We start from the raw sequence: 16,043 nt of genomic DNA on the forward strand, positions 1-16,043 counted from the left end.
AGGGTATCTTCCCCTCCATCCAAGCACTATGCAACATTCCCATAATTAACGGATTGTCTCTAATGTCAAAGCTCTGCCGTGCTGGTGTGCTGTAGGGTAACTGGAAGAGAGTTGTATTTGCAGACATTCAAGACAGGTATGCATGCTTGTACAAAAACAGGGTTCCTCACTGCAGAGAACTGTGATGCTCAGGACACTGCACACCGTACACTGGATTTGTTCCCAGACTTTAATATACATACACATTTACACATCACTAGTAAAAATCTGTACACTTCACATTACAGTAATACGAGCCACCAGTTGCTAGCTAACACCAGAACACTGATGAAGCCCAAGACGACTGCCCTAAAACAGGCAGGGGGGCTAGCCTTCCCCTCCAGGGAAGTTTCTTTGGGTTACACATTCTGACGAGACACTGCTTTTCAGAGGGGCAAGCAAAGAAGGTGGGCCAGGTCCCAGAAATGGACCTGCAGCTTTTCTTCCTCCTCCAACAGCTGTTAACAGCATCTTGCTTGTGCTCCAGCTCTGGATGCCAGGTGCTGGGATTTTCTGTCTGCCTGCAGCATCATTTCTTCATCTTCATGTCTGCCTCGATGGCACAGCGACGCCCTCTGGTGCCTCCATCCTAATCACAAGGCAAACAAAGAGAGTTATGCAACCCTAAACACAGAACACTTCCTCCAGCTCTCGGGGAGGTAAGGAATTGTGCATCTGGCAACAACTTTTCATGCCTTCCAAATGGGAGAAAGGGAAGCTGTCCTAAGAAGGCCTGCCTGCAGACCTACCTAAAATTCACTCCGACACAGCACAGGTGCTGGGATTTGCAGCATCTCTGTGCACTGCTGGCAGCCAGGGCAGAGAGAGGCAACAAGGCTCTTGCCCAGACAGATGCTTTTGGAGCCTGTACAGTGCAGGCTTTCTCCTAAGCCGCAGATTCTAGCTTGGCTCTTAAGATGGGAAGAGGAAACTGCTGACTAACCTACCTTATCAGCTGCTGATCCCTACGGGAAGTGCTCCTCCAGTTGAGTGACCCTGGCACTAGCTCCCTAGTTTCTCCGCACAGCTCCTTTCCATGAGCAGAAGGCGAGCTGAGAGCTTCCTTTGATCCGCTGCCCTCTCCCTCTGGCTGACATGCTGACTCTCCCGGAGTACTCCTCTGTCTTTAGATATATGCGAGAGAAAAAAACAACTCTCCATCTTCCTCCCCTCTCTCCTCCCCGCAACTCAGAGACTTGGGGTTTCCCGGAGGGAATATTTTTCCAGACACTTCCAGATCACCACAGGCACAGAGCAAGGTATTTCTGCAGAGCATCTTATTTGCTTTCTGGACCATGAATGATAAAGGAGTACACAGCTGACTCCTCACTTTCCCAAGACCTTTTGTACTGTCTCGAACGTGCAGAAGGGGCAGCTGTATAAGCATGAGAGATGTAGGAACTAAAAGTACTGCACCACTTTGTCTTCCCACTTACATAGAAATAAAGCAGGAGAGAAGTTGTGGAAAAAAGCAAAGGCAGATGACAAAACAAGAACACTTGGAACCAGAAGAAAAGACTGAAGCCCCTCCCACTCACCCACGCTGAGAATAAGGGACCGAGATGTTTCTTCTCTACTGATCATGGTTGTACAGCCCCTAAGTTAAACACACACCACTGCAATGCTAAGGATGCTGTGACAGTGCAGCGATCACCCAGACAAGGAGCAGAGCACACCGCCAGCAGTATTGCAGTACTGCTGGAGCCTTTCAATACTTACAAAGAGAGAGAGAAGGAAGGCAGGAGAGCCCATTGGGACACTGTCCTGTTAAAAGGCCAAACAGAAGGACTTATCAGATATCAGATATGGAAATGCACACACCACACAGAAGCACTGAGCCCACACATGAGCATAGAGAAACACGTGCCCCACTCCCCTTCCCGCATAGCATCAGTCTTATGCAGCAGGAACATAAAAATGGACAAAAGAGGGATACTGCGAGAGCCAGAATGCTAGGAAAGGGATATTCCCTCCTCAGTCACAGCAAGGCCTGGTCTACCAAACAATTCTGGCACTGTGCAGGTGCCACAGGAAATAAGCAGGCACTCCTTGTTGTCACAGTGTTGTGTGCACTGTGTGAGAGCACCTGAGATTATTTAATCAAGTTTGGATGTATCTTCACAGAAGACAAAACCCACACAAAGCTACGTTGCTTTTAGTTTAGATTGCTGTGGAAGTCAAAGGTTCTCTGGTGTGTTTTACACCGCAAGTTAGACTGCAGTGACTCCCTGGTTCTAAAAATCTGAGCAGGAAGTGAAGGACCCCGAAGAGGAGAGCCTTCCAATTCTCTACACCTTCACCTTCCTGACATATCACAACTTTTCCGATACTTTGTTAATTTTCCTAATTTCTATCACCTATTTTTAGAAACAGGGAATAGCTCTGTTGGGATTACAGAAAAATCTCATAAGACCTCCCTCTGGGATGATGTATAGCTCCAGAGCTGAAATCTAATCAATGGACACATTTAAAGAAAAATTTGTTCACATGAAGATGCTGGAGCCACCGCAATCTCAAAAAATATTCTGCCTCTTTGGTATGGGAACTTCATGCAGTATCTTGGGATTCTTCAACAGATGTCAAGTGCCCTTCTACAGAGGGTGCAGCATTCTCACCTTCTCCGAAGCATCTTGCTTGCGAGTGGAGTCTCGCCCACGCAGGCTCTTTGCACTGATCCCTGACTCCGATGTTTGCATGATCAGCTGTGTGGCCAGAAATTGCTGCAAGAAAACCACACTTTGTTAAGATTCTCAGGCAAAACAAGCTCAGTTAGTGCATGTCAGTTGACTATGACAAACCACAGGCCAGCAATGATTGGGTCAGAGGCAATTTCAGTTCCTTGTCTGCTGCTCAGAATAAGTTCCCCCATTTACCTCAGAAACCACAGGTCCCAAGGAACTATAAAACCCCAGTTCAAACTCTTGTTAGCCCTGCCAATTGGGCCATTCTACTTCACAAGAAATTTTAACTGGCATACATTTACAGGACACAGTTACACGTACATTTTATACCAGCATAAACCAGCGCAGCCACCAAAACAAGCAATCGCGTCCCCTGTCATTCACCATTCTTGTTGCTTGTTTCTGTTCCCAAACCACACCCTGGTTCTTGCTGGCCTAAGCATTTCCCTGAAGGAAATTACTTTTGAAATTGGTCTGGGCTGAACCTAAAAAACATTTTGCTGCATTAGTTTTAATTTATCTACAACCTAGTTCACCACATCACCTGAGCTAGCACAACAGAGATGCAGGGAAAGATGGAACTACTTCATTCAAAGACACTGTGAGTGAGACTGTGGTCTCACATCCAGAAGTCTTTCCCATACTTATGGACCAAGGCAGATGCTCTGTCCTGCACTAGCCTCAGCTCAGTACTTTACCTGGATCTGCTCCAGGACATCTCGCTGCATCTCCACAGCCATGTGGTAGACATCATGGTCAGAGCTGTTGTACATAACTGCATTTTGAAACATCAGCATAATATCACGCTGGAACTCAGCTGTGGTTCGTATCAGCCCATTCTCAATGTTCTTTTTGATGGTTGATAAATCCATTGGCCTATGAAAGAAATGCAATCAAAATAGCAACAGAAATATTTAACTCTTTCCCCACTCTTTTGCCAACAGTCCTGGGTCTGTAACATGTCTAGTTAAACCACCTCTTTAATTAATTAGCCAAATGGGTTCTCCCCCACACAGGCTGTGTTCGCAAGTATCAAGGCCTTGGGTCAGAAGACACAAGCAGTCCAGCAGGTACCAATGAACGGTAACAATGGTGTGGCAGATGCCCCAGGAAAGGCATTTGCCTTCTTCAGGCATCACTGAAGGAGACTGAAGTAAGGAGCTAAAGCTGCAGTCACTGAACTGTTTTGGAGAGATTTTGGGGGCTAGCAGGGGATTCTGGCAATTCTTCCAGAAGAGTTTCTGACTGAAACATGCCAGAAAAAAATAATTTTCCAAGTCTTCCAGTCTGCATGGCAGGCAAAAACTGCACCGTTCCTGCCAGAAATCCCTACACAAATATGCAGATATACAGAGTTCCAGTGACAGAAGACTGCTGATACTCACCTCTGCACAATACTGTGGTAGCCTGGTGCTATATCATCAGTTACAGGCTGTAGGAAGACATTAGCGTACCTGCAGAGAGAAGGAGTCCACTTAGTGCCCTGTCCTTGCTGGTAAATATTTGTTTCATGCTCTCATGTTTATTTGTCTGCTAATGGTACAATTCAGCACCTCCCTGTACCAAGGCAGATGAGCCTCAGAGATGGGACAAAAGATTTGCCTAGGATTAGTCCACTTCTTTCTGCCACTTCTCAAGATATCAAACTCACCTGTGATTAGCTGCTGCTCTCCAAACTAGCATGATGGCTTTCTTCCAGATCTTCTGGGCCTGTATTGCTTCCTGGTCCTCACTGCACACTGAGCTGGGAAGAAAAGAATAGGACTTCCTTCAGGAATCTGCATACTGCCTCAGAGCAGAAACTTTATGGTTTATTTTGCTTCTGACATACCTATGCTAAACCATGCCAAAGACAGTAAGAAAAAAACGGGACCTGGTACTATGGTGCTGTCTGCACACTTATACTTGTAACCAAGGAAAATCAGAAAATCAAGAAATTTCCCCTTTGGACCCACTCAGTCAGCAAAACAGAAATGAGAATCCTACAGTCCCTCCACAGAACAGTGTGGGATCTGCACCTGCATGCCTGAGAGCGTCACTGATACTCACAACTGCGAGGAGGCTGGGCTGCTGGGGATGGAGTCGGCTAGCGTGTGAGACTGTAAAGGTGCATTATGGACACTGAAGCCATCATCGCTCTCACTCACGGGGGGCTCATTATCCATCTCTGACAGATATCCTTCACCCTGATCTTCTTCTTTGGGTTCCTCCAAACTGGCAGCCTCACTGGCACCATCCTCATCATCCTCTTCACCCTGCCCATCCTGAAACATACAGTTCATGAGTCCCCACAGCCAGCTACAGCAGCAACTCAGAGCCTCCAAAGCAATCAGGGTTCAGCAAGCGAGGTGTTTTTCTTGCTACGCTGCTGACAACTATACAGGCACTTTCACAAAATCCTAGTGACTCTCTCCTGCCCTGCCTCCCCCCACAGACACAGAAAGACACACACAAACTTTACAGTGCCTGAAGCAATCTCCCCTTTAGCTCCAACTGCAGACTGCCCACCTCTCAGCGCAAAAGGCTGAATGTAAGCTTTGCTTTTCAGCAGATGGGAGCTAGGAAGCAGCAGCAGTGAGATGTTACTAATAACCTCAAGATGACTACAACCAATTGGGAATTACCTTCATCTGACTCCTAAACAGGACTTGGGCCTCCTCCTTCATTGACTCTGTGAAAGAAAGAAAAGCAGAAAGGTTGATTCTCCACAGCAGTCTTTCCTACAAAAGCTCCTGCACCAACGCCTACTGTCCTGCAGTAATTACCACTGTTCCTACAGGTATCTTTTCTCCCTCCTCCCCAAAAAACCTGAACCAGATCACTGACAACTATCCAGCTAATAATGTTGCATGTAAAAGATTTCCTAGCTGAATTAAGTTACCTGACAGCTCAAATTTGTGCTGAACATCAGCCTGTGAGGAGTCTTCACTCACATTTGGGACTTGTGGAGGGGATGAATCATCATCAGGTGGGGTCTGGAGGGAAGAGAAATGCACAAATCTAGATGTTTGTGTCAGCTTACTTCAGTGAAGGTGTGGGCACATCTCACTCACCCTAACCTAACTCAAGGCAATGAAGTTCACTGAGCACCTTCCCAAGAGCAATTCTGCACGTGGATGGGGGGGGAGACACACAAAGGTACTGCCTAAAGCAGAGAGCTTCTCTGCAGACTGAGCAGATCAGCAGCATGACTCCCAAGAAAACAGTCAGTCACATTCATTGAAGGGTCACCTTCAACCCAGCAGGCATCCTTCCTCTAAACTTCTCTCCTACCTGCCACAACTGCTCCTTTCTTTCCCCACACCAGTTCCAGCCAGCCTCTCTGCTCACATACCTCTGTCTTCACTGTATTGTGCACTGCATCTTCTCCCTTGGCCGATTCTATCTCAATTTCAGAAGTCTCTCCTGCTGCTACAGCTGTTCTTTGATCCTCTTCTATCTCTTGACTTCTAAGCTCTGGTGTTTCTGTCACTCTTGCAGTTGCTGGTATGGTTTCCTCAGGGTCCAACTGATTCTGCTCCTGCTCTAGAGGTTCTGTCTTTATTTCTGATCCCAGCTCGCCAATGACCATTAGGTCTCGAATTCCCTTTGCCTCTGGCTCCTCACACTCCAGTCTCTCCTGCTTCACAGTCACAGACACTTGGGATATCTGGGCCTGTTTCTCGTGCTCCTGACGAATTGAGTGTTCCCATGGGCCAGGCAGGGTTTGAGGGTCATCGGTATCTTCGCAAAAAGAAGACAGTGCAGCTTCAACAACTGCTGCATCCAGGACTTCAGGGTGGTCATCTACCTTTATTGCCAAAACAAACACACAGCCATGAAGGCCAAGGTCAGAAAGGATTAAAAAAAAAGTTTGTGTTATCTGGTAATGAGACAACTGTGAATAACCTGGTATACTGGGTTTACAAAGTTGCCTTTTGCAGCCAGACTCATATCACTCCTTGCAGAGTCTCCTGTGGAGCTTTGGTTCCAGAAATACAGCACTCCTGGAAAGCATGCTGCAAGCAGTGCTCATGTGTCTGCCAGAGACATGACCCAAACTATACCCAACATGAGGAAGAAAGACTTCTTTCTGCACTCTGAAGAGAAGCACCAGACTAAATATGGCAGACTAGCAGCAGTGGTGTCATAGGGTCATTTCCTATTGATCTGGGCAATGCTGGTAAGAATGTGCCTTTTTGAATAGTTATTTCTTGCTTGTTTAAACTAACTAAATTGGTGAATAGTAATCACTTGAGATTAACTTAATTGGATGTGGAACAAAAGGCACTGGCACTCTGCTTTGCCTGTTTACCTTGTCTTCAATGATAGCTATAATATTTCCAACAGTATCGAAGTCCAGCTCTTCCCCCGTATAGGACACTGCAATATCCATTTTCTCAGCCAAATCCAGGTCTTCTTTCCCATCCATGCAGTGATCTTTGGAAGACCCTGCAGTGCTGCCAGCCCCAGACCCCAGGCACTCTTTCTTGATGGAATCAATGATCATGGATATTTCACTGCTGTCCATGGACACTGTCACTGTATGGGAATCAGACACTGCCTCCATGGAAACACAGGCTTCTGGCTGGCTCACTGCACAAGGATAAGAGTGACAATCAGAGACCAGTCTGTAGAAGTCAAGCCCACACAAACAGATACTGCAATGGATAAGAGCAAGCACCAACCGCAAGTATCCCAGGTCCACCCACAACAGCACAGCTTAGAAAATTAAAAAATAAATACAGGTTTGCTTTCCCACAGTAGAGATAGAGTGGGATTCCAGCCCTTGAACCACAATCCAGCAACATACCATTAGCACCCCCACCCACCATATCCTGTTTAAAACCATCTGTTTATTCCACAACCCAGCTGTAACTGTTCCTTCACCAAGGAAGGCAAATCCGAGGTGATAAAAGACCAGCTGAGAGCTCGCTGGGTGCTCATCCCAAGGGAATTTCTGTTTTCCAGCAATGCATGACCTAGGAGTGCGTAGTTCAGGAACGCACCTGTGGCTACGCTTTCTGGAGCTGCAGCTGGTGGCACAACGGATGGTGCTGACAGCGTGGGCATCATGACAATGGTTGCCTGGGACACAGGCTCTACGGGGGGTGGCAGGAGCTTAGCTGGAGGTTCGCTGGCAACAGCGGAGAAGGAAGCAAGAGGTGAGGTGAACTGTGCAGGACCAGCTTCTAAAAGCCGGGAAAGCGTAGGAGCACCTAACAGAGAGTAGAAGGGAAAAGCACATGAGCAAGAAGCAGCCACCACTGAAGTCCACAAAGCCATCACCGGGCTCTTCACTGTCTGGTGGCTTCTTCCGGGAAAAAGACACTGAGAGGTACCTATAAACAGTCCCAAAAGCTATAGGGAGAACCTGCACCAAAAATGCACGACTCCTTTGTGTGAGACAGAATCATGCAGCTTATGGGACACTGTGTTCAATGGAAGGGCTGGACAGGCTATGCCACACATGCAGAGAGATGCCCTTCCAAAGGCTCATCCCAATATAGTTATGGGAAATCTGAAAAATAGTGCTGAGAGAACCACACAAGGTAAGCCAAGACAAACAGTCATCACAGAGGCATGGAAGGGAGTAGAGGGGATTTCTTTATGGGTCTTTCCAGGAGAATTCCTCTTATATAAAAGGTTGCCACTCATCTTAGCTATAACTTCCAGTCTGAATTTACTGAACTGTCTGGACCAAATTAGCAGGTTTTAAAGAACAGACATGGATAAGGAAAGCGAGATTATTCATATGGGATTCCAGATGAATGAGTGGCACAAATCCTCAGTTGCAGACAATGTGATTAAACTACTGGTTAGCATGAGCTGAGGAAAAACTTCACCTTAGACAAGTTGCTCTGAAAAGGCCCAATACAAGGACTTGCACTGTTCCTCTCACCCCCCCACTCTGTGGAACTTACTCTGGACCTCACAGTCCACTGTGGTCTAATCCTCAACAGACCTCTAAGCTAAAGCAGAGGTAAGACAGGTTAGTTCTCCGGATTCAGAGGGAGCTGCAGCTTGACACATCAGGAATCAGATACCAGACCATTTTTTTTCAAAACTCCCTGTCAACTAACCCTTTCTTTCTACACTGAAATGCCTGGAACTAGCCAGTGTTAAAAACAGAAAACTAGACTGCATGGACCAGATCCAATCAAGCCTAATTGTTTCAGTCATTTTAAGTCACTCTTTTTACTGTAAGGATTAGGCTCTTCTTAAAAAAAAAAGTAGGGATGAGAGAGATGGGGGTACTGAAATAGGAATACAACTCATAAAGAAGCCCAAAAACCAGATGTCCTTCATATCTCTCCAAAGAAAATTCACAGAAAACAGTCTGAAGGTACATCTGAAGGGAGAACTGTACAGGGAGAGTCCCGAGTTACCTGAAGCAGCAGGAGATGCAGGGACAGCACCAGGTGCCGACTGCATTTCCCCACTGTGCAGCACTGGAAGGACGCTTCCTACCTCCAGCAGGACTCCTGAGCTGTTCATGTGACCAGAAGCCACTGCCATTTCATTTTCACCGACCTGCCAAAGGAGGACACAACTGAAGTTCCCATCACATCAGTGATTCTCTGCCAGATATCCATGAATATGTCCATCATTTGCTGTCTCAGCATTTCTTCTGCACCTTTTGTCCAGTCTAGTCCCTGCCTGAGGGTCCTTACGCAAGTGCACAACATGACAGTCTGAAACTGGTTGTTCTTCAGCTACAGCTGCAGTGCAACCTTCTAGGCCAAATACATTATTTGCTCTACCTTAGTCCCTCTCTTCAAGGGCCTCACAATACAGATACCAGTCTTTCTACACCCTGAGATGGCACAGAATTATCTCTTATTTTGAGCTTAGGGAAACTGAAACACCAAGATAGAAAGTAATGCTGTCAAGGTCACACAGTAAACCTATGACAGACCTTGAGGCAGATGTGAAACAGTCCTGTTGACACAAAGAAAACACAGCTTTCCACAGCCACTACCTTTCCTTGCTCCACCATATGTTACATTGCACCCTGCAAACAGAACCCACAGAACCTTTACCCAAGGTAACAAATACAAAAGACCACAGAGCTGACTGTTAAGAAAAGAGAGTCAACAGCAATATACCTATTCGATCACACAAGCACTAACACAGGGAATCCATGCCATGGGCAGGCCAATGGCTGCTATTTTCAGACGGCTCTGAACAGTGTCAGAAATGGTTGCCCTCATAAGATTTCCAGAGTCACTAACACCAGATGTGGGTCATCATCACAGTGATTATAATAACTGTCTACAATTAGGAGAAAACTGGAGCACTTCAATAATGGTCATAAACCCCATTAAAGGGCTCCCTACTTCTATGCTAAGACCCATTACAAATACTGAAACTCAACTTCCTGCCAAGATGTAAAGAAGAATGGTGAGCCCAAAGTAGAAATCATCAAGAACACCTGCACAGAGGCTGAACAGGACAATGCTGACTAACATGCTCCCTCCCTGAAGGGAGAATGATTTTCTCTAGCAAAGCCTGCAACTCCAGCTCCTTGAGACTGAGGGGAGGCAGCCAGTCCTATGTGCTGAATGATCCCTGCAGTCCTGCACCCACAGTATCACTGGGAAAGGGTCCCACCTCTGTGGCTCATGGGGGTAATTATATCTCTCAGATACCACCTCTGCTGGGACTCTCACAAAAACTGTACGTTTTTAAAAAGCCTTTGCAGCTCCCCCTTTTTCAGTGGGAGAGTCTGGAGCAAATTGTTTGTGTGCTTGCATATATGAGCAGAGAGCTCCATACCAGCCTGGGGCTTGTGGGCAGGAGACTGCCCTTCTTCAGCAGCTCTGAGAGCAGAGGGGAAGGAGGCGGAGTTGCTTTTTGTCCTAGCATCTTTTTCTGGGGTGAATCATCAGTGACTGGGGTCATGGGGGCATCCAGGGGAGCAGAGCCTGGAGGGGTGTCAGGGATTCCAATGAAGGAGGCAACTGGGGTGCTGGGCAATGTCCCTGGAGTGACCTGAGAAAGAGAAAAACCACACTGTTCAAAGCCACACTCCACCACACGGACTAGCCCCACTTGCTCCTTCCCCCAAGAGCATTGATCCAGCACACCACGGACACCTACTCCATTCACTCGCTACACCTACTCCAGGCATATGCTCTCACCCTTTCCTTGCCCTGTAGTGCCATTTCCCAGGCACACACACAGAAGACTGCCTGGCCAGCCCACAGATGCCCCTACACAGCCTCTGATCCAGGCACCTGATTGTCACAGACATGGAAGAGGACACGTATCTCGAGCAGCACTGTACATCAACCACACTACAGCACTACCACAGCAAAAAGTCTGCGAGATAAGACAAGGGCTTCTCCCCAGACTCCTTTTCCATGATGGATGCAGAGCCCCATGTCCCAGGCTGGTCTTTTCCTCTTACCATGAGAAGGATCCTTACCCCTGGACTGGCCTCATCCACAGCAGGCTGAGACAGATCTCCCAGAGCATAGTCTCCCCCGGGGGAGGTTGAGCCTGCAGGGGAGCGAACCATCACACCTGTCAATCGTCGTGGCGGATTCTTAATGGCCTGACGAGCTGGAAGAGAACAGAAAAAAAAAAAAAAGTGAGATTCCATGACTTCATCTTGGACAGTCCTTGAGTTACCTCTGACTTCACCCTAAAGAACCCTAAGAAAATATATCGTAGAAATTTCTTGCACCACACTAGGCTCAGTTCACAAATAATACCAGCATTGGGTAATGCACTTTAATGTCAGTTCTCCCTAACAGCTCAGTATTCGCCACCTCCCACCACTGATAGGTTAGTTTACTGAATTGCCCCAAGAGTTATAAATGAATGAAACATTCAGAACCAATCTCTCTTCCTTTCATCTTCAGACAACAGTAAAACTATAGGGAAAACTGAAGGGGTGAAAAGCCTGACATTCTAACAGACAGCTCCTTGCTAATCCCACTTCCTCTTAGATACACCTTTTCTACAGAATTTGTTCCTTTCTCAGAAGTCTCTGCATTTTGCCCTGTTACAAATATAGCGCTGGAAAGCAAATACAGTATTTCTCTCCAAATCTAGGTCAATGAATTTGTCCTGAATAGGTCTTGACAAGACTTAATTTCCCAAATGTTCTTATGAATATATGTATCTCTCTCCGAGAAGTAAGGAAGCTCATTTCCAGCTTACCCTGATAAGCAGCATCTGTAGCCTTCCTCTTGACTTCTGCCTCCTCCTCCTCCATTTTTTTCTTTCTGTACACAGAACCAAAACCTACTGTCACAGAGTGTCCCACTTGCCCTTAGTTCCTCCTCTGCAATCAGCTTACTGACCCCCATTATCTCCAGACAACAATGAAATGCCTCTGTGGACTCAGGCTCAAATCCTCCCAGGAGGGAAGGTCAGTCAGAGAACAACCCACTTGGCAGGAAATTTCACTTCCAACTCGTTATCAGAACAGAGGAGGCAAGCATGATGTTGCAAGCCATTACCAAACTCTTTACTGAAAAACTCCAAATGATGTTTCACACAAGCTGGTGCCCCTCTGTCTAAACTAAGTCCTCCCTCAGAGGCCAATACATCTGCCCAGCTGCCCCATTTCTCCTAACCCAAAGTACGCGGAGTAAGAGATGTCTGACAAACACTCAGTGTCAGGGAACTACAATCCCAGAAGAAAGCATAACATGGAAATAATTAGATAACCCACATCATAATCTCATTGCACAGCTCCTCCAGTCTGTTATCCATGTGTCCGGCCTGGATCAGTTCTGCATCCTTCTTGAGTTGCCTGTAACCAGAAAATCTTCTTATTCACTTATCACTGACCAATACATCCTAAGCAGCATTTTCACCCCAAGCACTATCCCACTTAGGCCACTTTTTCAAGACTGGACTCTCAGATGCACTACAGCTTAACACCTCTGCCACATACCTATATTTTTCCTGTGTTTCTTTAATCATTTTCTTCAATTCTTCAACTCGTTCTGCAGTCAGTTTCCGCACAATAACATCTTCCACAGTTTCCACAACCTCCCCCTTCTCACCACGTTTTCTCCTAAAGAATTAAACAGTTCAGACATGAAACACAGAAAACTCCAGTTCTCCTTTCATAAATGGCTGCTGTCTTTCCTGACACACACATGCACATAAAAAAATCAACCTCTTCAAATCTTCCTTAAATGATACTGAATAGCACAATGTTCAAACAATCTCTTCTGAAAAATGTATCTAATTCTTAAATGTGTCCAGTGTTAAAGACTTCAACAGACTGAAGATGCAAACCTACTGCAAATTCTCTATCTGAAAAAAAATCAAACATTCCACTTCAAAGAAGATTCTTACTACTAACAGATATAGAAACATCTGTTTTTTTCTTTAATAACCCTGCTAAATCCTGTGTCTTGCAACTCTAGCGCTGAAGATCATTCAGCACTATCACAAATACTACTTTTAAACATCCTGCCTTTAACTTAATTTGATATGAAGTCCTAAACCAAAATGCCTGGAGTTACAAGTGAGAAGTATCTGAGACCACCAAGCTGTAGTAATAGCACTGATAAGAAAACTGTAAGAAACCACTGCAAAACAGAGACAAATACAAAACGTTTCCCCTTTTCACTCTTCCTGTCTTTTCTACCCCTATTCTGAATGAAAATGTTATATGTCTGAAGCTTCTGATCAGTAAGATTAACATGAAGTGTTTTATTCCAGCCAAATAAATGTTTTTTTCTGCTGCATTAAGTCCCCAAATGCACACTGCAACTTTTAGAAATGGAGTTATGGCAAAGAGGCCCCAATTACCCTGCCATGTATTGTAACAACAGTAGGGGCATATCGAAGACACTATCACTATCAAGTGACCAGTTTTAGAACCATGTAATACTGAAATACTTCAGCCTTATGAAAAAAGGAGACAAGGCAAAGACATATGGGAAGCACGTTCTAAGAAATACCTTGGGCTTGCAATCTCCCCCATCTGCCATACCCTGATCCCACTTTCCCTCACACCAGCTCTCACAACTGAATTTCCTCATTCCTGTTGTGCAGGAGCACTATCAAGTGCTTTGCTGTAAGAACTGGTAAGTCCACCACAAATTGTTGCAGGCTGCACTTGTGTCAGCCTTTGTACTCACTTAGGGGTCTCCGTAGTCTCCAAGAGCTCTGAATACTGAGATGCACAGTGCTAGGAAGAAACAAAGAAAGTCAGAGGACATCAAAGAGTCAGCTTCAGCAAAGTAAGGCCTATCAACAAAGCCTACAGTTACTCCTACTTCTTCAGAGGTCTAACACTTTAGGAACACATCTGACAGTCTTCTTCAGAGTTCCCCCATGGCTATAGTGTAGCGTAGCTCAAAGTGAGGAAGCGTATTCACTCTTTTACTCTAGCACTGCCCAGGCTGATCTTCAAAACAAAGCTAATGAACAGATGCTCCCAGCTGGCAATTTAGAAATCAAAGCAAGCAAGCATGATAAGGAAAACTATAGCTGTAATGTTTCTGTTCATGAACAGGAACCAAAAATATTTCAATGAAGAAGACAAAATAACATTTTATCAAGGTCAGTTTCATCACTTACAGAAACAGTAAGCAACATAATCTTTCCAACTTCTCCTCCCTTGATTCTCTTAGTCTCTGTCCCTTAATGCAACAAAAATCCCAGGTGCTTGCCCAAACAGCAGGACACACCAAATACATGGGTATCCACAGATTCCTGGTGGAAGGAATTCCACAGCTTAATTACATGCCTGGTGAAGAACAATCTCCTTAGGTTTGCTTTGAACCTGCCTCTTGTTAGTCTTACTTAATAGCCTCTAAATCTTGTACTAGACAAAGCACTGAATAGTTAAGCCTTATTCATCCTCAGCATGCCACTTATGATTGTGCAGACATCTGTCATATTTCTGCTACTCATCTCTCTTTTTTTTTTTTACGTTAAGGGTTCTACCTTGCTCAGCCACCCCTTACAAGGAAGCTGTTTCATGTCTTTGATCATCCTTGTGTTTTTCTTAACACTATCCAACTGTAAACTCAAATTTCATTTCAGAAACAGGAAGAAGTATTTAATCTGATTTAAATAATTTTTTTAAAATTTATTTTGCTCTTTTAAAAAAAAAATTCCAACATTTTGGCTGGGAGTTAATTTTCTTCATAGTAGCTTATATGGGGCTGTGTTTTGGATTTGTGCTGAAAACAGTGATGATAATAAAGGAATGTTTTGGTTATTGCTGAGCTGTGCTTACACAGAGTTAAGACCTTTTCTGCTTCTCACCTCACCCCACCCCACCAGGAAAGGGGCTGGGAGTGCCCAAGGAGCTGGGAGGGGGCACAGCTGGGACAGCTGACCCCAGCTGACCAAAGGAATAGCCCAGACCATATGGCATGATGTTCAGCATATAAAGTTGGGGAAGGAAGGGGGGAGATGTTCAGAGTGATGGTGTTTGTCTTCCCAAGTCACCGTTATATATGATGGAGCCCTGCTTTCCTGGGGATGGCTGAGCACCTGCCTACCAATGGGAAGTGGTGAATGAATTCCTGGTTTTGCTTTGCTTGTGTGTGTGGCTTTTGCTTTACCTATTAAACTGCCTTTACTTCAACTCACATTTTCTTTTAGTCTTCTGACTTACACTGTGAGTGAGTGGCTGTGTGGGGCTGGCTGGGGTTAAACCATGATGCTGTGGAACTCATTTTTTCCAAGATTCAAATGTCAGTGTCTTACCTTTTGTGAAAACCAGTCAGGTGGGCGCCCTGGCTCTGCAAAAGGTTTGATAGCTCTGCTGACTGATACCCTACAGGAAAGAAATGGCAAGACGCTGTCAATGTACTTTCTTCCCCAACTAACATGTAGAGAATCCATAAGTGAATAGCCCCCATAAATAAAATGAAATTGCCAAAGAGTTTTTAGGTTTTGGAATTACTCAAGTATAGCTCTTGGACTCAAAAATATTTGCATGTTTGTAATAAATCATCGCTTCACTCCCTTGCTTTGAAAAGCAAGTTTCTAGCTTCTGATGACACCATTAGAAAACCTGACTTTAGTGAGGGGGAAAAGACGGCAAAACAGAGCTGCAAGTTCAGAAGCAGTGCACAGGGATCTGTTATCAAATATCTTTCTCAACCACAACTCTTTCAATTTATGAACACGTCACCCTTTAACACACGTTTTTACACAGTAGTTACAAAAGAATCAAAAGGACTGTCGGGGTACAGCTCTAACGCCTCCACCTTTACCCCCATCTTTGTTTTGAACAGAAAGCAGAGGTGTTAATGACTAGCTGTGCCAGAACGGACCGGCACAGTGACAGGCCACAACAGCCCGTGTTCTACGGCGGGAGCCCCGTGTCCACGCACACCCGAAGGCGGAGGG

At 45.5% G+C, this 16,043-nt stretch overlaps 1 protein-coding gene across 1 annotated transcript; it reads right to left on the reverse strand.

Annotated features, from left to right (window-relative positions):
* Positions 1–211: 211 nt before the first annotated feature.
* BRD8 (bromodomain containing 8) lies at positions 212–15,459 on the reverse strand. The gene is made up of 20 exons (XM_026858071.1): positions 15,396–15,459; positions 13,814–13,863; positions 12,613–12,735; positions 12,388–12,468; positions 11,871–11,935; positions 11,131–11,267; positions 10,479–10,694; positions 9,089–9,233; positions 7,709–7,918; positions 7,015–7,295; positions 6,055–6,510; positions 5,602–5,695; positions 5,345–5,391; positions 4,770–4,984; positions 4,372–4,464; positions 4,106–4,174; positions 3,419–3,596; positions 2,655–2,759; positions 1,759–1,803; positions 212–628 (listed from the first exon to the last, which is right to left on the reverse strand). The coding sequence occupies exons 3-20, from the start codon at positions 12,639–12,641 to the stop codon at positions 569–571; spliced, it is 2,526 nt and encodes an 841-aa protein (XP_026713872.1). The 5' UTR covers positions 12,642–12,735; positions 13,814–13,863; positions 15,396–15,459; the 3' UTR covers positions 212–568.
* Positions 15,460–16,043: the final 584 nt, after the last annotated feature.

Source organism: Athene cunicularia (assembly GCF_003259725.1).
Source record: "Athene cunicularia isolate RWA chromosome 13 unlocalized genomic scaffold, athCun1 chr13_part1, whole genome shotgun sequence".
Classification (NCBI taxonomy): domain Eukaryota; kingdom Metazoa; phylum Chordata; class Aves; order Strigiformes; family Strigidae; genus Athene; species Athene cunicularia.

Coding starts and splice junctions, on each gene's coding strand:
- BRD8 (XM_026858071.1), bottom strand. CDS start 12,641: ATGATTAAAGAAACACAGGAAAAATATAG. Junction 5,696..6,054: donor ACAATACAGTGAAGACAGAG/GTATGTGAGCAG, acceptor TCTTCCCTCCAG/ACCCCACCTGATGATGATTC. Junction 629..1,758: donor CCTTCCTTCTCTCTCTCTTT/GTAAGTATTGAA, acceptor CCTTGTGATTAG/GATGGAGGCACCAGAGGGCG.